Here is a 20,343-nt window from a genome sequence, read left to right as displayed (position 1 = left end):
TTCTTGATAGTTACTGCAAATTTTGCGATTAAAAACATCAAAATAGAATATATTTACTATGGAATCCATGTTTGATGAAGAAGATTATTTAATGGTACGGTGTAGTGTTGAAATATTACTAAACAAAGGATGTCTGACTGCCAGGAAGTACCTCGTTGATAAAAGGTATTTATAAAGAATAGTTGTTACTAAATACTGCATCTTTGGAAGTAGATTTCATTTATTAGTTATTATCAAACTTGTGTAGTTTGTTACGAGTGTTGATTTTTATATTTTTTGTCATAATTCTTTTTCAGAAGTAAAAGTTCTTTGTTGCATTCTGCGTCAAGTTTTATTGAATTCTTAGTAAGTTGATGCTCTAGTGAAAACCACTCTATTCAATTATTCTACCAACCTGCTTTGTGGCAGAGTTTGTTAACTCATCATATATTAATTATATCAGAATCCATTATTGAATAGATATTATTAAATTGATTATTTTATTGATATTTCCCAGATTATTAGATAGAAAGGTTGGTTGTTATGATAAATGTTGATCACTATAACTATGTTTTAGAGTTCATTATTGAGTTTGGACGAAGCTCACATAAATGAAACAATTGACAGTTTAAAAGAGACTCAAAGATATTGTACTATGCAATCAAATCATTTAAGAAAGGAGAAATGTAGTTCGGATGATTTGAGATTATTGATGAATGAAATATTCTGCACAGATACTGAGCTCTATATGGCTATTCTGACCATCTTGAAACAAGGTAAAGAGACAAAGTGATTGAAAATATTAACTTTCATGAGTTGTAGGCTGCAAATTCATCATTTTTCATTATCCGTTTAGGTTTGAAAGACTATGTCAAGGGGGCCTTTTTAATACGAAAATCGTGGAAACAATATAAGAAAAGCTACGAAAAAATAATAAAGATTGGTGGGTCTTTTTTGAAGGTCTCTGCAGAATCAAATAATCAAAATGAAGCATTGTCACAAAGTGAATCATTTTCAACTACTGCTGAAGAGACAAAAACATGCAATTCTTCTAATGGCAATTCAAGTGAAATTGTTAACTCACAAGCATTGTATGAGGTACAAGCAGCCATTGCATTTGGGTATGGTTTATTTAATCTGGTTGTCTCATTGACTCCTCCTAAAGTATTACAACTGGCTCAGATGCTTGGTTTCCATGGTAATCAAGGACTAGGTCTGGTTTGTTTAAAATATGTTTGTCAAAGTCAGAATGTCAAAGCTGAGTTATCAAGGTGATCCTTATTCAATATAATAATAACAGTAAAAAATGTTTCTTAACATTAACTGAGCACTTGATTTTATCAATTAATAAATAATTATCTAGACTTGGTCTTTTGTGGTATCATGCTATTGTCAGACCAATGTATTCTTTTGATGATAATGATGTTAAATGTGGTAATTTTGTGATTTGATTGATTGATCAGTAATTTAATGATATTATGGCTATGAATATGTTCATGAGTTTGTAACACATACCTCCATTCAATCTTAGGTTTAAAGGAAGCTTCACAACTTTTACAAGGACTACAGGAACATTTATTGTTATCACCAGTTGCTTTGTATTTTGAAGGATTAATATTTCGTTGTAAGGTGAGAAATCTTTCAAACTTTTGAACATTTTTTCTATGGCTAGGTACAACATGTGATGTCTACAATATATTTGTAACACATCTTAACAATATTATGTAGTTACAAAGATATTATTTCTCCTTTTTCACTGCAGGGTAATTTCAGTGAAGCTACAAGGTCACTGAGCATGGCTTTGGAGAAACCTTTGGCCCATAAAGAAATGATGGTTTTCTGTGATTATGAAATAGGTACTAAAGCATTGTTAGGGTAGGTTTCTAAATAGGGATAGTGTGAGTAAGTTTCTATATTTTTCCCAAGGATGGTGTCATTTACTTGAAATGAGATGGGATCTTGCTATAGAGGCATTTATCAGGTATTTCACAAGAATTGCATTTTGTATTATTTTGTGACAACCTTTGAAGTGTTATTTTTTATTGAAATTTTAGAGTAAAAGATGCAGCCATTTGGTCACAATGTTTTTATGTTTATTTAATTGGAGGTATATGTCAAACATTCCAACAGATTGTTAATATTGTGTGGTGTTTGAGCTAGGGTGATGCAATGCTTCATTTTGTTCAAGCTAGGATATTAATCTCCAATTTTTTTACAGTTCTTCATGGCGTGCAGGGCAACACAAGTGAAGCTGTAATATACTTAAGATATGTACCTTCACTTGTCAAGCGAAAAACTCCTTTATCCGTTTTCCTGATTAGAAAGGTTTGTCAAAAAAATAACTGATCAATGCAATTTTGCAAAGATGCTCATCAGTCATCAATTGATCTTTTTTTTCTTTAATGATAATTCTCTACTTCCAGGCTTCCTCTTGCATCCAAACCCCACCAAACAATACTGAAAGTTTAGTTCTGTTGCTTGAAATTATTTATTTATGGGAATGTTTGCCAACATGTAGCTTGGCAACTCTATCTTGCTTATTAGAAGGTATGGTTGCATCAATTTATATTCACACAAAGCCTAAAACAATTTTTGATGTAACTGTTTGATCTTGTCCAATTCTTATCGTCGCATTTTAAACCCCCTCTTATTTTAAAGGCTTGGAGAAACCGGTGGATGATAGATTTGTTGCTTTGAAGTTATTTCTTACTGCATATATCATGCGTCGTCTTGAAAGATTATCTGAGGCTATTGAGGTAACTAAAAACAAGTTCCCCACATTTAAACTATATATCGAAGAATAATCATTATATATTTTTCATTCATAATACATACAGTAATTAACTTTGAAATGTATTTTAGTTTTATAAAGAAGCGGTGAATGCGAATGTAACTCTTGTTGGTGATAAACATATCTCACCATTTGCTTCTTTTGAGTTGGGATTAATTTCTGCCCAACTTTCACAGGTATGACTATGAAGGTGATAGCATATGTTATCCATTATAATCTGATTGTATTATGTCTATGGCATTAATGATCAGGTTATATATTTACTTTTTACTCTCATTTCCTTAGTTTGATAAAGGATTGGAATTTCTGAGAAAAGCCAAGGTATGTTTAAATCTTTCAATTTAGGAGTACGTGCAATATGAGATAATATGTTCATTAGTCTGTACCCAGCTATCTTGCATGAGCATTCAAAGCAATTCACTTTTATTTTCTGCAGGATACATACAGCAGTTACGACTTTGAAAATAGACTTAAATTAAAGATTGATATAGCAACAAAAAAAATACAGGAGAGGGCAAACAAAGAGTAGTTTGGGAGAACAAGTTCAGCATAAGTGTGAGAAGTAGTCTTCATTCAAGAGAAGAAGTCTTCATTCAAGAGAAGAAGTCTTCATTCAAGAGAAGAAGTCTTCATTCAAGAGAAGATGTCTTCATTCAAGAGAAGATGTCAGTTCTGAAAGGGAAACATGAATGACATCACTTCACTGCACTGCAGGCACTCAGATAAGAACACTCAGGGTATAATTACAACAGGCAAGTTGAGGTCATATGGAAGGCGGATCACCAGTGTTTATTATTGATCATGCTATGTTGAGATGAATATATGAACATTTTGCAACAGCTGGTGGAAAGACGATCATAAATACTAGACTTGGTAATAGTATATGTATGTATCTGAATGTCATTATTCACTCGCAAGAGATGTGAGAGACAAAAAGTACCAAGGTGCAAAATATATTTTATGTAACTATTACCTCCACTCCAATGCAAATATTGCTCTGTCTGGGAAGGCTATCTAATATATAAATATGTGTATTCACCTTAAATATCAACACCTCTTATGATGTCTCGTGTACAGATAAATACAATTCATAATTCATCATGCATGTATTGTTTGACAAAGTTGTACAAGGAATTTAAAGTTTTCTCTTCATCGTAGTAATGTTTATTGCCATCTTTAAACAGGATCAGAGTTGGATATTGTGAGATCTAGAACAATGTAAGGAATAAAAAATATAATTATTCTATTTTCGGGCAATTCTTGATCTAGAAATTATTATAGGTAAGAGTATAGTATACTTCTGACTGCAATTGTTTCTATAAATGTGCAAAGATAATCATACTTGTTGCTTCTTACAGACTTCAGAAAATTTTGAGCAGTCAATCTAAAGAGACATTTAGTATGAGTGGATGTACATTTCTGGATTGATGTAATATATGTTACACTATTGATCCTAATGTCGTATACAATTAAACATGTAATCCTAAGATATTTATACTGTAGTTACAATCATTGTTTTCAAAAAGACCCAGCAAAATGCATGTGGACAAACAAGCGTAGAGAAACAAGTCACCTGAGCTATGGTGGCCAAAGCTTCTCTTTGAGAAAGCATTCCTAAATTATTCCAGATTTCCTGGAGTGCTTTAGACTCTTTTGACCTAAGATATAGACATGGATAATTCAGTTTGGTATTTATATCTAGGACATTGCACCGACAGATTTTAGAATAACTAATCATTACATAATAAATAAGCATTATATAATAAATAAGCATTATATAATAAACAAGCTTTATATACCATGGAACATAAAAATTAATAAAAACTGTCTCTTGGTTAACAAGCATATCAAAGGTCCTGTCTATGACTTGAACAACAGGGTTGGAGTTCTGAAACAGAAATAAACTATTATATCTTCCTGGGGCTGGTTGAATAAAAATCTTAACTACATATAATTATGTCATACAATAGCATCTTGATCGTCTGACTGAAGGTAGACATCTTCTTCTGTATTAAGGGCAGATGGTGTCTCCACAGATTCTTTCATGTTGTCTTTGATATTATGTTGATATAGCATGTTGTTGATGTAGCTTTTCACTGCTTCAATATCTCTGCTCCCTTTGTATGTATCCAACTAATTAATCATTTATGCATAAAATTAAATGCGAACATTCTCACAAATTAATCATTCATTCTGCTTGTGCGCATTACCTTTTTTCCATCTTGAAACATTGTTAAAGTCGGGAAACTATCAACTCCCCATTTTCTGCATTTTGACGTTTCAATTGTACAGTCCACCTAACAAGTGCATTATCAAATTATACTCTAAACAACTGTCAAACTAACTGTTTTGTCCAAATAAAAAATTCTCACTTTTCAGGTTTCACTCACTTTTCCAATGGTAATGTCAGGATTATTTTGATAATGTTTAGCAATGGCTTTCCATGTTGGTTCAAATTGTTTACAATGAATACACCTAGGATACATAAACAATAGGATTAGAAACAAACAAAAACGTCTAAATATTTAGCAAAGGTGATTGATTGCATTAACAATTGGTCTATTTCATGCATGAATGCAATTACCAAGGAGCATAGAAATCAACAAAATGAAGACCATCTCCTTGCTTTATGTGAACATCAAAATTTTCATTTGTCAGTGTCAATAAACCTTCTTCTTCCAGGATATTGATTTTCTAAAAATTCCAAATTGGAGTATCAATTTATTGAACACATTACATTCGTAGGTCTATTCAAGTGTCTCTGGAAATTACAATAATTACATTATTTAAAACATTGTCGATAAATATTTCAAGTTGTCCAAGGCTTCGCCTGCCATCATATCTTCTCATGTCTCCTTTGTGAAACAATTTCATTCTGTTTTGAAAAGTTTAATGTATAATAATAGTTTTAATAAAAAACCTATTCAGATAAATATAATCACTAATGTACTAATTACTGCCAAAACTAACGTTGGATATGCCACAATATTTTGATCAGAGCAGAATGCTGTTTCTTCGATGCAATTTACCTGCAACCCAAGTAAAGAATGACTAATTTTATTCATTGAAATCATGATTAGCAATGATTAGACTTCATGTACTTTGCTTATCTTCATTTTATTCCATTTATTTTGATTGCGTGATTTATCTGCAAGTTCATTCCACGTTGGAAGCAGTTGTTTACAGTGACTACACCTGCAAAATAATAACAAATGTTTACATCTGCAGTTGCACATTTAAAGTACAAACAACAGCAGAATATTGAAAACTTACCACGGAGCGTAAAAAAGTACAAATTGTGGTTGAATGACTTGTGCAAACGTTTCTACATTAAGAAAATCAGCAGAATTTTGAGCATTTGAGATATTGTGAGCAACTAGTAAGGTTACGAAGGTGACGATTTTCTTCATCTTTAGTATTAAAGTTTTCAGTTAGTGAAATTTGCTTTGGGATTTGTTTACTCAGTGGAGTCGGGTAGAATCATTTGATCATATCATATTGCATCATACTATATCACACTGTATCATACTATATCATACCGTATCATACTATATCATACTATATCATACCGTATCATACTGTATCATACTATATCATACCGTATCATACTATATCATACTGTATCATATTGTATCATATTGCATCATACTATATCACACCGTATCATACTGTATCATACTGTATCATTTTGTATCATATTGCATCATACTATCTCATACTGTATCATACTGTATCCTACTATATCATACTGTATCATACTATATCATACTATATCAAACCGTATCATACTGTATCGTACTATATCATACCGTATCATACTATATCATACTGTATCATATTGTATCATATTGCATCATGCTATATCACACCGTATCATACTGTATCCTACTATATCATACTGTATCAAACTATATCATACTATATCATACCGTATCATACTGTATCATACTATATCATACCGTATCATACTATATCATACTGTATCATACTATATCATACTGTATCATACTGTATCATAGTATATCCTACTATATCATACCGTATCATACTGTATCATACCGTATCATACTATATCATACTGTATCATACTGTATCATACTGTATCATACTGTATCATACTGTATCATACTATATCACACCATATCATACTGTATCATACTATATCATACTGTATCATACTATATCATACTGTATCATACTGTATCATATTGTATCATACCGTATCATACTGTATCATACTGTATCATATTGTATCATTCTATATCATACCGTATCATACTGTATCATACTATATCATACTGTATCATACTATATCATTCTGTATCATACTATATCATACCGTATCATACTGTATCATATTGCATCATATTTGGTATGTAAAAACTAATATGGCCGCCTTTTTATAATGAAAATTTTCAGGTTTTTCGTCGCTAGTTTTTGTTTTTGAAATGTTCAGTACGTTTTTTTGAACGTTTGTTAGAGTTGAATGGCCAATGTCGAGGCTGTCTCCTCTTCTGTTGTCAGAGAATATCTAAGTAGAAAGGTAAACTTGTTTATCAATAGGTTTGTTTTGTTGTATTGCGTTGTATTGCGTTGTATGACGCGCGTGCTTTTATTGTTGATCTTCAAATGTTGCCGATCTTTTGTTTTACTAACTTACTGTACAATTTAACACAATGATCATTGCAGGGTTTAAAAGAAACTTTGGCTATGTTAGACAGAGAATTACCTAGAACTCAAAATTGGTATGTTAAAAGATGCTATAAAAATAATATATTGCCGCAGTTGAAAAACTTGCTTGTGCTTGCAGCTAAGACCTTACACCTTGCATCAAAATACAAATGCACTTGCAGCTTGCAATTGATCATTCCAGCCGGTTACTCTCTACTAGCCTAGCAAAGTAGCAAGTACCAATGGCACCAAAGACACCAAATGGCAGAATTTTCTAATAACTTTGCATCATGCATGAATGAGTGTAACAACTGCCTAAAATGGACAACTATTTTAAAATTACTCATTTTTAGCATCAACAATCGTGCACAACTTGCTAAAGAACTTCATATCAATACATTGATGAAGAAAAACAAAGAAAGTGAGAATAATTATCGAACTATGCTTGAAGTTATTATTCATTTTATGATCTCAAAATCTTGGCAGCAAAAGTTTGATAGCTTTTCAAAGCCTTCTTCTCCAAGGTAGGACGAAAAATTTTAAGATGCAATATCTTAATCAGTGCTAGAAATCTAAAGCCATGACTTAATTTCGTAATGACGTAAGTGTTAACAAAGTTTTATTTCATTTGCAGTAGATATTTCAGTTCTTGAATTATGTAGCTGCAGTTTCTTAGGCTAATGAGTATTTTTTTATGTTAGATCAAGTTAAGAACTATAAGCTAACTGGCTCATTGTAATTTTTGTAGCACTTTTAGAACTAATGGAAAACATAACACAGTACCTCCTTGCAAAGCCAAACAAAACAAGACAGAAAATAATATGGTAAAACATGAAAGTGGCAAATCAAAAGAAATCTGGAAATCTGAATATCCCCCTAAATGTAGAGAAGGTCAAAACTTGATGGAAACTGATGGAAATAGAACTTCATCTGGAAAAGATTTAGCATTAAGTATAACAGACAGACATAAAAGAATATTGAGACATGACAATCAATGTAATCTTCATGATGGTGAAGACAATTTCTTCTCAAACAGAATAAAACCTGAGGATTGTTTTTTAGGTGATGGAACCAACCTTACCCCTGTTAAGACCAGAACAGCAACTACGGAGGGATTGTCTGGGGAAAAAAGTGATGTTACAAACATATTCAGTCAAGAACCTAGTGTAAAAATGGGTGTCTTGTTAAATAACACTTCCACAATTAAAAATGCAAATGCAAAGAAAACCATGTTGAAATGTGATGCTCCTGGAAGTGTAAGAAGCACAGGCCTTCGTGATACAAGGAAGGATGGGAACAAAAGAATAAAACCAAAATATTTTGTGGAAGAATTGAAAGACAATCAAGCTGCCAACTTAATAAATTATGATAAGTCTAGTGGGAATTTTGAAAAGAATTTGTTAGATGATTTTAAACAGAGTTCATATGTTCAAAGAGGAAGAAATGTTGAAAATGTGGAGACACTTCAAACAATGAACAGGGCAAGTATTTTATACTTTGTTAATTTGACCCATGGATTTAATCAAAGTTTGAGCAGGTTTATATTTTTATTGATTTAGAAAGAATCAGGTGAAGAAGAACCTAGTTGGAAGAAAGCCATAATGAAAGAAACAAGGTGAATAATACAATGTGTGAATGTTATTGAATATTATCTCATGTTATAACTCTCATTGATTCTCTTGATTTACAGAAAGAATACATTCTCTCCTAACTTGAAAACCACAAAGAATGTTAGTAAAAATGTATGACTTATTATATTTAAAACAAACTAAATTTACTCTTGTTGGATTTTTTATAATGCAGGATGATCTCATATGTGAAGATGTTGATGAAATTGATGAATTAGATGGCCTTCACTTTAGTAAGCATTAGGTATTAGCATCTGCACTGATATATTTCACTCTTTTTATATATTTTTTCCCTTCACACTTGTAGATACTAGCTTTCATAAATCAACAATGTCTATAGTCCAGTGTCATCCTGTAACATTACAACAAGCCAAGGTAAAGATGCGAGTCTTTCTAAATCTTGAAAGCAGTTTTATTCATATATCCATTACTTGAAGGTCATGTCTATAAAATATCATGTTAAATATACTCTCAAATCGTTTGTACAAACTCTTGACTTTTCCCAGGATTTAAAGACAATTGTGTTTGGTTCATCAAGCAGCAGTTTTAACACTGAGTGGAGAAATCAAGGATTTTCATTTTGCCATTTAGAACATTTAAAATATGGAATTGTGCAACACAAGGTTTGGAAAAATTGTCTTCTCAGTTCCTCTTTATTCATTTTAAACAATTAAGTGTTTATGTCACTAGGGTGGCCCCTGTGGTTTACTGGCATCTGTTCAAGCTGTTGTTTTAAAACATTTATTGTTCCCTGACAATTTGTCTTCTGATAACAAGTACGTCAAACATTTGTATGTTCATAAAAAATCAGACCAGTTGAATTTTTCCGATTCAAATTCTGAATAAATAGGACATCTTACAGAATACGTACAATAAATATGATTCGTAAAGTAATTTTTTTCCATCTTTCTGCATTTCCATAGAAATTTATATTTTCCATCTGAAGAAGTACAGAATGGTTTGTGTTCAGCTTTGGTAGAAATACTTTGGAGAGCTGGCAGTTACAAGACCGCTGTAGTCTGCTTGTAAGATCTTTTATAATAGGTCAGAACCCACAGAACTGGTTAATTTAGTAGGTGGCATTAATATATCTTAACACAATCTTTAGACATTCTGAAAAGGATCACTTTTTACCAAGTGGAACATACAAAGCTGACAGACTCACTGAAAAGGTGCTGAAATAGTTAATTATAACTAAAAATTATTACTTCATTGACCTGTTAGTAGCTTCAGCTATTCAATTAGGTGAGATGGTAATATTTCTTCTTAATTTTCTTTCTCTAGCTCATCATCTTTGAAACCAAAGAATTTGAGGAGTTGGAAATGTTCATAAAAGAAAATTTAAAACAGGCAAGAATGGATTTTATTGCTTGAAATACTAGTAAATAATTAATTGTTTTATTAACAAGAGCATTGTCCACTTCAGTTTTCCAGTAAAGATGGTGGGTGTATTCTGCTCTTATACTCTGTGATCTTGTCAAGAAGTGTAAAGAGGTAAGATTAAGATCAATAAGATTAATTATTATTCTTAACTGATATTATGAAATATACTATATAATCTTGTTAAAGGGTAAAGGAAGATATGGATGATGAAAATGGAACATTGATGGGTGCTCATGGATATTGTACCCAGGTATATAACCAATCAATTCGTATAATTTATTGGTATTTATTCATGATATATTTATTTGTGTCTCATTTCATAGGATATGGTCAACCTGCTTCTTACTGGAAAAGCAATTTCTAACACATTTGATGACGTTATTCAACTTGACACTGGAGGAGATAAAAAGGTTGGATTTTTACCTCACTCCAGCCCAGGAATATATTCTTTCATTTCTTTGAATTGTTTCTTCTTTTGCAGAACATCCTGAAAGGCATAGATAAACAAAGTGATATTGGACTATTGTCATTGTTTGAACATTATAAGTCTTGTTTGGTAAGATTTTCTTTTACACCTGACACAGTGTGTTACTACCCTTGATATTAAATCATTTGTTAATAGGTTGGTTCAAACTTGAAGAATCCAAAATATCCTATCTGGGTTGTCTGCAGTGAGAGCCACTTTAGCGTCATATTTTCAACAAAAAGAAATCTTGTTAATAAAAGGTAATTGAATAAACTATCAACCATTAAAGGTCCATATAAAGAGTATAGCCTGTTCTTCTTTGTTAAGTGGATTTGTAACCTTAAAACATGTTTGATGGTCTGTCGTGATTTAATTGCTGTATGAAAATTACTGTAGTTTGGAGGCGAACCTATTTGTAAGCTGCGATGATAAAAAGGGTTTTTTTTAATATAATTTAGGAGGTCTGTTAAGAAATTTGATCTTTACTATTATGATGGTTTAGCTGGACAGACGGAAGAAATACGTTTAACTATTGGTGAGATTTGACGAACAAGAATTCTTGAAAATTTACTTAATCATGGTATGGTAGAACTAATGTTCTGTCTCTTAGATTTATGTGAAAAAAATGTGAAAGAAGCAACAGACGATGATCTAATTCCACCTCTGGAACACTGCATAAGAACCAAGTAAGTTTTGAGTTGCGAAATACTCTATGAACGCATTCCATAAAATCCCTATATGATGGCTACTTATATCAGAAATAGATTGACAACTCTTGGAAGCAACAGGATAGAAGTTGAACTGTTGCATTGTTTTCATCAGGATATTTTGTTTCAGATGGAAAGATGCGGTTATCGATTGGAACGGAACTGAACCATTGTTATGATGAACAACAAAATATATGGACGTTTTAAATATATCTCATGATTATCTGTCATGTCAACATCCATGCAACACAAGATATTCTCAGAGCAAGAAGTTATGACATCAATCTTGGAATATCAATGAAGCCTTGATGTTTTAAAGAGATATTGGGAAGTGAATATTTCCTGAAGCTAAATCATTAATCCAAATGATGCTATTGAACAACCTGTCGTTGTGTAAATCCTGAGTGAACATTTTAACAAGATCAACAGGTCGTGACAGGTGAAATCTTTACGCTTGTTATTCGTGATCATGATTTTCCATGCCTCAATGAAGCAATACGAACACGATTTTGCGGCTTTTGGAAATATAAGGATCGCTGGAATATCATTTTACTTTGATTTGTCCTGTGGTAAAGATAGACCGTGATTACCTCGAAGTTTTGATCGCTTTGGAGAGGATGGAGATAGTTGATGGAAGTTTTTATGAACTGAATCATGACCGTAGCACTCTGTCATGCATGCATTGTACACATTGAGCGATGATCTAATGGTTCAAACAGTCTACACTCTAGAGAAGAAGTGTTCGCTTGCTTTAAAATACTTCTTGGCAGACGCTATACTGAGCTCCTTTCTGTATCTTTCTACTTTTCCTAAGATGGAAGAGTCGTTTTTAAGTCATTTCTCGAACACGAGTAACGATCATCAGCTCTTGTATTACGATGGAAATATTAACTGTCAAAGGAGATCCACAAAAGACAAGATCCCGTTGATGATAAAGAATCAAGAACTACTAAAAGAAAACATTCATTCACCAGAATTTAACCTTTTTCACATGGCCTCTCCTGATCTTGAAAGACTAATTGTCGCTCAATCATCGACCCACAGCCGGGATACAAGTACAATCAACAGTTCTGATTTGAATGTCTTAAACCTGGTATCGCCTGATTTTGAAAAAATCTTCTCAAATTACAACGATAAAGACTTTGGTCAAAAAGATGATTTAAATAGAGCAAGAAGCGTCCAAACACAACACGATGTCTACACGAAGACCTTTGTGGATGCTTTACAAAAAATCCAACAAAGAGAAGACGCCACCAAGTACAGCATTACAACAAACATTGAAAGAAGTCATGATAAAAAGATCTTGACATCTGAATACCAGAAAATCCCACATCAAATCGGCCAAAACACAACTATTAGTTCCAATGTACGTACTTCAACCTCCATACCAAATCAGAGTTCTCAAGATATGAAAATAAATCTACCAGTTTATGGACGTGTCGTAAATACTTCTTTGGAGGACAGGAATAAGAACAAGATCAGAATAATGGATAGTTTGAGAGATGGAAATAGAAATACAATCAGACCAAACCATAGTGGAAACTATCCTGATAATCAAAGATCAGATAATCTTGGAAATGGAAACACTCTGGTTCATTCTTCAGTTGCTAATAGCAATATAGTCAACGCAGACTTTGTGAACCAAACTGTTTCCAGAAATACTATTATTTCTAATCTAAATCCTGAATTGAACTTGGACTCTCATCCTGAGTTATTTAAACTTCATGCTCATGTGAAATTCTCCGAAAGTCCGAAGGATTACGTAGAAAAACTACCTCCTGGACATCAAGTAGAAACAAGTCCCCAGATGTTTCCTCTTCCCCCAATTGACCTGCAAGTCCAGGAAATTGTGAAGCGCGAGAGAAAGAAACAAAAAAACAGAGTCGCAGCTTCAAAATGCAGGAAGAAGAAGTTAGAGCGTGAGGCAAATCTGGAGGTCCGAGTACAACAGTTGAGAGAGAGGAACATTGAGTTATCTAGTATTGCCAGTACTTTGAAGAATCAATTAAATGATTTAAAACAACACGTGATGGAGCATATGGCATGTGGCTGTCATGTGACAGCGTACTGATTACCATTTTCTAAGCAACAGTTTTTTGAAAGCCACCATATATATTTTACCTTGCATTCCAACATTCCAATATCAATATTCTTTCTCTTTATCAATGTACTAATTTATTGTTTGAAAGACGTAGTGTAACTTAAAAATTTATAACAGAAACTTATTTAATACTTCAGTATTAACATTATACTATACTACAATTCGTAGTGATGGTAGATTGATGGTTATATCATAGTCTGTGGTGTCTTCTTTTGTGTCTTGGTAATCGTCTTTTGAGTGATTGGATTTATTTTAATTCCCGCGATATCGTTCACACTACAGTGTAACAATTTGGTAATTTCCAAATTTGACACGATGTTTTTCGTCAAAACGAGATTTTTAAGACGTTTTGCATCGACCTTTGTTGTTAAACAACAGCAGGGAGCTGTGTTTTCAATTCAAATTAACCGTCCTGAGGTGAGGAACGCGGTAAATCACGAAACAGCCGAGCAACTCAGACATGCTTTTAGACAGTTTGAAAATGATGATGGTTGCCGTGTAGCCGTTTTGTCAGGCTGTTTTGACACATTTTGTGCTGGATATGACCTTAAGGAAGTCGCGAAACTTGGCACAAACAAAGAAAAACAAATATTTAAGGAAATTCTTATGGGTGAACAAGGGCCTATGGTAAGTTTTAAAGGCGCATTGAATCTCTGAACCAAAATATTGAACCAATTCATAGGGGATCATAGGAACTTGTAATTGTGTTTTTACTCTGATGTATTCACTCTAAACAAGGACTTGACTGAGAATTGACAAATATGTTCTGTCTTATAGTGGATAAGACTGCAAATATATGTATGTATTCACTTATATCCCCCCCACATGAAAGCCAAGTGGTATCTCAGGATGAGACCTGATCTTTTCTGATTGTTTGAATTGGTACTTGGTATCCTGATCATCTAGGGCCCCACAAGGGAGAATTTTAGTAAGCCAGTAATTGCTGCAATATCGGGACATGCTGTTGGTGGTGGTCTTGAACTTGCTTTGTTGTGTGACTTGAGAGTTGTTGAACATGATGCAAAGATGGGCTTTTTAAACAGAAGATTTGGTAAATACTCTTCAAAACATTTAGTCCAAAGATCAGCATCATTAGGCTGGTACACATGTATATTTTTGTGTACTTTCGGTTTGTGAGAGTTATTGATATTAGAACAACCTACCAGTGGTCTCAACTCTCTTGATTTCTTACAATAGATCTTGACATTCTTAGGAGTTCCTCTAATTGATGGTGGTACTGTCCGCTTAAGTAAACTGATTGGTCTTTCTCGTGCAATGGATCTCATTCTCACAGGGAGGACAGTTGATTCGAATGAGGCTTTAACTATTGGTTTAGCCAACCGAGTTGTTTCCAAAGGTACCGCTTATAGTGAGGCCTTTGAGTTAGGAAAACAGATTGCTGCTTTTCCGCAAGCATGTTTAACTGCTGATCGTCAGTCAGCATATTATGCTATGTTTAATGCACCCTCATTGGACGATGCTTTGAGATTTGAGAAAGAAAATTCCGAGGATTGTCTTCTGGAAGCAATAAATGGTGCGACACGCTTTGTTGCTGGTGCTGGTCGTGGTGGAACATTTAATGATGACCATTAGATTTACAGCTAATTTATGTGTGTGAATGTTATAATAGGTGGGGCAACTTGTGGATGTATTTTATTAAGTGTATTTTATGTTTTTCATTTAAAAAAGTTATAAATGTTATGACCTCTTGTTCTCTAATCAGGTGTAATGGTGGAGGTGATGCATCTTATAAAAAATGTCCTCTGCATGAGATCATCACATCATTAGCTTATGATTTTCATTTATGCTTGGTTCTTATGTGTTATAATTACTAAGAAATCTTGATTGTAATTTGGTTTTTGATTGGTGAGATAGTACAACAACTTGGAGCAAGTTTTTGGATACAAGTGTTTTAAGAGAAGTATGTTCTTGCAAAATCTTTGAGTTATAATAGTTGAAACTGCTTCAAGGTTTAAAAACTGTTGTGAAACTTATCACTGGTGTTCACATGTTTCCTCCATCATTTCATAAGGCTGTTTTCAAAAGATAGAGTCTGCTGCTTTGTGGCAGTCTGTGTGCAATATCCGTCAGAGGAAACATTGATGGGTTAATGTTTGTTTCTCTGTTTCTTTATTTTGTTATTTTTGGACTTTTCTAGGGTATGGATTGATCTTGGTAAGGTGATAGAAGTGGAACTGTTATTTTGCGGTGATTCCGTGAAAATGTGAGTTAAATAAATTTATGTTATGTAATTAGTGACATATTAGTTATTTTTGTCAGTGATTTGACGTATTAGTTAATCGTAACTAACGAGTTATCGTTTCTCAACGTTCCTTCCTGAAAACTTGAGCTGTTTCCAAGCACGGAGTTTCTTCGACTTGTTTCAGGGAGTTGCATTGGCGCAATTCGTGCCAGTCCTTTCCTGAAAATCTTCTCGAACGCGGTCTTGAATTGCCGATGACGTAGAGAATATAAGATTGGGTTCATTGCGCTGTAATATAAAGTTAAACAAGCAAGATATTACTACTGAGTCTGAGATATTCCTACACTGATATTTTGAGGACTTCGGAAAATTCTGTGAACTAATAAAACTCCCATATATTTGCAAACAATTTGTTTATTTATTGGAAATCATTGAGTTGAGTTTCTTTAGGAAACAACCCCGTATTGTAGCAACTGATTGATGGCTGATAAATATCAGTGGATCTATCAATGTCAGAACACCTTCATGTTCCTACCTGTTAACAAAAGCAATCCAAGTTACGGTAGTTAATATTGACGATTGAACGCTGTTCAGGCCATTAAATGATCGAAGCGTGGCGACAGTGTAGAAAGGTATATAACAAACCAGAAAACATCCAACTAAAATCCCAAATGTTTTCACTGATTTCATCTCTCTCTTGTATTTTGTCTCAGCTGTTGTCTTTCTACTATACCTCGTTTCTTTCTCTCTGCTCATCACGGGGGGTGATGGTTCACTGTAAGATATCCTCAAGTTCGTCTGTTGTTTATTCATTTTCCTAGCATGATCACGCGCGACATTGCAGACCCATATTTGTGTAAAAAGTATGAAAGCAGACGGAAGACTAACGAATACTATAAGCATTATAAACGTTGATAACTTAAATTCTCCTCGTTTCACTCCGTTTAAACAACCAAATACGTTGGCTCTGTATTCAAAGTCTCCCCAAGGACCGTTTAAAAGTAGAATTGCGATAAACCACATGAGAAACATCGCTTTTATAACGCGTTGTTTAGTTATCCAAACTTGATATCTGAACGGTTTAATGATTGCAATAAATCTATCCAGGCTGATATAAGCCAAATGCAGTAATGACATTAGATTGAGGGTAAGACCAACGCTTCCGGTAACTTTGCACAAAGCATTTCCAAATGTCCACCTTCCCTGGATGACCATGATAGCATGCAAAGTTATGACATAAACCATTAGAATATCTGTCACAGCTAGGCTTACCAGAGCTATGTTTGTTGTTGTCTGCAGTTGGCGAAATTTGTAGACGGCAATACATACCAAAATATTACCAACGAAGGCGGTCAATATCACCGTAGTAAATGCTAACAGTTGTATGATTGTTACTATCAAAGATGTTGTATTGCTTGTGGTTGAACTAGTTGTGTTGAAATAGGTTTGGTTAGAACTGTAGTTTGCTAACATGGCAAGAAGGTTTTATTAAACCAGATTGGTTCGCATTCCCTTTCGTTTGAATGAACTGGCCGAACAGCAATCCTTGGTAACCGGCTTTATCTCGAAGGTTGACTAAACACAAGATTTCGTCTTTTTGTTTTCTTTGTTTGTTCCTTGCTTCTCTAGTTGTAACCAGATCTTTAACTTGAAGAAGGCGTTATCCTTTTTATAACCTGATAAGACTACCTCTTGTTTGACACTTGCCTGCCCAACTTGATAATACAATCAAAATTTCCGTGGATGTAGAGAGAAGATATTTGTTGGTAAAGATGTTTCTTTATTTCGTAACCAAATATATTGTTATCTGATGAAACAACCCAGAAAATGTTGTTGGATCGTTTTAGTAAACTCTCCTTTCTAACTTGAGAATGCAATGGTCAGTGAGAGGGTATCTTGTTCAGCCTCAGCAAGTATTTTCTGCTGAATAAAATGGTGCATGTGAATATCTTGCTCGTCCTTCGTCTGTCTTGTCTTCTAAATACTGCGATGTCGTTGTGTCTTCTCATATGTTTTCACCTGCATGACTGTCCAATCAGTTTTCTGTGGATGAAGCTTGACTTTGTTTCAAAATATGAATAATTAACTCATATGATTTATGCTGTGTAAATACTTCAAAGTTATAACGATATTGTGTGGTTAGGGCTGATGTATACGTTCTAATTGCACTCATTCTACGTTCTAATTGTCCTGCTTTCTGGCGTTGATTCCCATTTTCAGTGCATATGAATTTGTTGCATGCTAAATCTCCTGGGGATTTGTTTATATCTAATGTCACTGCGATCAACTGTGTTTTTTATATTTGGTGCATGCTTTATTTATTAAGTGTTGTTGTGCCATCTGGAAACTGATTGTGTTTTAGAAATTTTTAGTCTGTTTTCGTTATCATATTTTAATTACTTCGTTCAACTGGTGCAATTTAACCTGATGGATTAGAATTGCTTAAAATGAGAGTGCTTTATCAAAATAACTTGATAAGATCTCGAGAGAAAAAAAATGTAAAAATTAAAGCTTGATACTTCAACATGCAAACATGTGTCATGGTTAGATAGCGTCCAGCGTCCTCCATGGTTAACCTCCATATTTTCTTATCGTATTCCTGCAGAATATAACATATTATAGTGTGATATGACTCATTTTTTAAGCAATAATAAGGGTGAATGTCGATAACCTCGATATTTTCTTATCGTATTCCTGCAGAATATAACATATTATAGTGTGATATGACTCATTTTTTAAGCAATAGTAAGGTTGAATGTTGTATATTGATTGACAAGGTCCGAAAGTTAAATAGATGGGTTTTTTATTCTTCAGGTTTATCTGTGAACGAGATTTCTGCAAAAGAGTAAAGATCTCCTCAGACTGAGGTAGGAATAGTTTTGTTTTTCACTCGTAATATTTTAGATATGGCTGGCTTTGCGCCAGTGCCCAGCGGAACCAGCGAAAAATTAATTACTACTTTATTAATTGTTTATTTTTACGTCAACGTCATTTTAAATTGCTTAAGCCCCTGGTTTATATTCTTGTTTTGAGTCGTCAAGGAAATATTTCCTTCACCTGTAAATTGGATTATGATTTTGCTCCATTATTTTGGCAGTCGTTACAACGATGTCGTTCGTAACAACGATATTTTGTTGTTCGCAGTTTAAGAATTAATGTTAGTGAATTTAATATAATTTATCGAGGCTTAATTTATTGCTCGACACATTGTTTCAATATCATATCCTCATCAAAAGCGTCTCAAGTCTGGATAGAATAATATTCGTTTTTCTGCGGTTATATATTGAAACAGATGTATGTTTGCAAATGAAACGAATGTCAACATCTTGTGTGCTTTTAGTTGTCTGCAAAGTAATTGTTTTAATGTCTTAGAACATTTCCTAAATTAAAATATACATACAGCTTTAAAGCGCGATATATAGTTTCATCTTGTTAACCGTATAGTTTTAGAAATGCTGTTTGGAAGTAATGTACTGTTTGCAGTATTGTATATATGAATTTCAATATTTCTTAAGATACGTGGAAGTCATTATCTGAGGCGCTGCATTATCTGAATACAAGCAATCTTCATTATCTTCATTAGATTAAATATCACGAACGATATAAAGATCAAATGCGCAGAAATGAATATTTTAATTAAGATTTTCGACGCTTTTCTGCTAATTATCATCGTTTAGACTGTCCATTTGTGTTACATATTTAGAAATTTGGGTTTTTTTATTCATCTCACAATCTCATCTAACTTTATTTAATACTTTCTTATACATTTGGATATCAACTGATCTTGAGTTAGAACTATTCTCCCATGCAGTTAAAATGAAACGTTGCGATGTTACAGAAGATCATGTCGCGAAATACAAAGTTCGCAGTTTCTTTAAAGACAATTCTTCATCGTTTGTCGTAGAGCAAAAACTGAACATGGCTTCACCACATGCAGTGAAACAAACTGTGTTTCCCATCTCGTCCAACTTATAACCCATAATTCAATATTATTATATCAATGAACGTTAGGTAATGTTCTTTATTTATTAAAATCATTTATCAAAAACAAACATTGTGATTAAGTCGGCGCCATGTTGCCGACTCATGTGAGATTAATTTCATCTCATATTCAAACAAAGACTTTTTTATTGTTTTTTATATATATATTGAAATATTCCGACAAAATTGCGAACGAATTTCATTAAAAAAAGAGACAATTACATTTTATAGAACTGGAGTTTTCTTCAGAAATTTGACACGATTGAAATACGGTAATTTTACGGACATTTTGTTTGTTCAAAGACTGCTTATTAATTGTTCCTCAGTCTTTAAATACGCCTCTCGAATAAGCGCCTCCAGTTAAAAAAAATGTTAAATGCCTATTTTGAATATGAATGAGATGTTGTTTTAGGGTATCTCTCGCGTGATTTAG

General features: G+C 33.4%; 6 protein-coding genes across 8 annotated transcripts; 4 read left to right on the top strand and 2 right to left on the bottom strand.

The window, feature by feature from the left end:
* The first annotated feature begins 33 nt into the window (after positions 1–33).
* On the top strand, positions 34–3,613 carry LOC114528553 (tetratricopeptide repeat protein 39C-like). Its single transcript, XM_028550218.1, has 15 exons — positions 34–165; positions 297–345; positions 557–755; positions 836–1,250; positions 1,343–1,413; positions 1,511–1,608; positions 1,742–1,835; positions 1,906–1,960; positions 2,034–2,086; positions 2,198–2,304; positions 2,403–2,526; positions 2,638–2,735; positions 2,842–2,946; positions 3,056–3,091; positions 3,207–3,613. Exons 1-15 carry the CDS (start codon positions 59–61, stop codon positions 3,297–3,299), a joined length of 1,704 nt encoding a protein of 567 aa, XP_028406019.1. The 5' UTR covers positions 34–58; the 3' UTR covers positions 3,300–3,613.
* A 94-nt stretch (positions 3,614–3,707) lies between these two features.
* On the bottom strand, positions 3,708–6,239 carry LOC114528558 (thioredoxin domain-containing protein 5-like). The gene is made up of 12 exons (XM_028550223.1): positions 6,044–6,239; positions 5,872–5,965; positions 5,741–5,799; positions 5,552–5,645; positions 5,355–5,464; positions 5,161–5,245; positions 4,981–5,067; positions 4,736–4,903; positions 4,570–4,658; positions 4,344–4,428; positions 4,113–4,154; positions 3,708–3,978 (listed from the first exon to the last, which is right to left on the bottom strand). The coding sequence occupies exons 1-12, from the start codon at positions 6,178–6,180 to the stop codon at positions 3,859–3,861; spliced, it is 1,170 nt and encodes a 389-aa protein (XP_028406024.1). The 5' UTR covers positions 6,181–6,239; the 3' UTR covers positions 3,708–3,858.
* Positions 6,240–7,138: 899 nt separating this feature from the next.
* LOC114528549 (probable ubiquitin carboxyl-terminal hydrolase MINDY-4) lies at positions 7,139–11,848 on the top strand. 3 transcript variants are annotated; one of them, XM_028550212.1, is made up of 22 exons: positions 7,139–7,313; positions 7,460–7,515; positions 7,795–7,965; positions 8,190–8,392; positions 8,504–8,922; positions 9,001–9,056; positions 9,132–9,171; positions 9,245–9,302; positions 9,377–9,444; positions 9,576–9,692; positions 9,760–9,845; positions 9,993–10,094; positions 10,178–10,241; positions 10,354–10,419; positions 10,496–10,563; positions 10,639–10,702; positions 10,776–10,862; positions 10,934–11,008; positions 11,075–11,178; positions 11,377–11,453; positions 11,529–11,604; positions 11,756–11,848. In XM_028550212.1, exons 1-22 carry the CDS (start codon positions 7,257–7,259, stop codon positions 11,802–11,804), a joined length of 2,163 nt encoding a protein of 720 aa, XP_028406013.1. In that variant the 5' UTR covers positions 7,139–7,256; the 3' UTR covers positions 11,805–11,848. The 3 variants fall into 3 exon arrangements, with proteins under 3 accessions (XP_028406013.1, XP_028406012.1, XP_028406014.1); XM_028550211.1 differs by having other exon boundaries at positions 8,190–8,922; XM_028550213.1 differs by lacking the exon at positions 7,139–7,313 and having other exon boundaries at positions 7,492–7,515; positions 7,795–7,862; positions 8,190–8,922.
* A 429-nt stretch (positions 11,849–12,277) lies between these two features.
* Positions 12,278–13,863, top strand: LOC114528556 (transcription factor atf21-like). The gene has a single exon (XM_028550221.1). The coding sequence runs from the start codon at positions 12,299–12,301 to the stop codon at positions 13,694–13,696; it is 1,398 nt and encodes a 465-aa protein (XP_028406022.1). The 5' UTR covers positions 12,278–12,298; the 3' UTR covers positions 13,697–13,863.
* Positions 13,864–13,997: 134 nt separating this feature from the next.
* LOC114528562 (short-chain-enoyl-CoA hydratase-like) lies at positions 13,998–15,467 on the top strand. Its single transcript, XM_028550226.1, has 3 exons — positions 13,998–14,353; positions 14,633–14,777; positions 14,940–15,467. Exons 1-3 carry the CDS (start codon positions 14,042–14,044, stop codon positions 15,317–15,319), a joined length of 837 nt encoding a protein of 278 aa, XP_028406027.1. The 5' UTR covers positions 13,998–14,041; the 3' UTR covers positions 15,320–15,467.
* A 3-nt stretch (positions 15,468–15,470) lies between these two features.
* Positions 15,471–17,687, bottom strand: LOC114528560 (octopamine receptor 1-like). The gene is made up of 2 exons (XM_028550224.1): positions 16,465–17,687; positions 15,471–16,217 (listed from the first exon to the last, which is right to left on the bottom strand). The coding sequence occupies exons 1-2, from the start codon at positions 17,400–17,402 to the stop codon at positions 16,019–16,021; spliced, it is 1,137 nt and encodes a 378-aa protein (XP_028406025.1). The 5' UTR covers positions 17,403–17,687; the 3' UTR covers positions 15,471–16,018.
* Positions 17,688–20,343: the final 2,656 nt, after the last annotated feature.

Source organism: Dendronephthya gigantea, unplaced genomic scaffold, assembly GCF_004324835.1.
Source record: "Dendronephthya gigantea isolate DGI-Jeju-01 unplaced genomic scaffold, DenGig_1.0 000050F, whole genome shotgun sequence".
Taxonomy (NCBI): domain Eukaryota; kingdom Metazoa; phylum Cnidaria; class Anthozoa; order Malacalcyonacea; family Nephtheidae; genus Dendronephthya; species Dendronephthya gigantea.
Note: the sequence above shows the minus strand (reverse complement) of the source record. Positions and strands in the feature narration are given on the sequence as shown.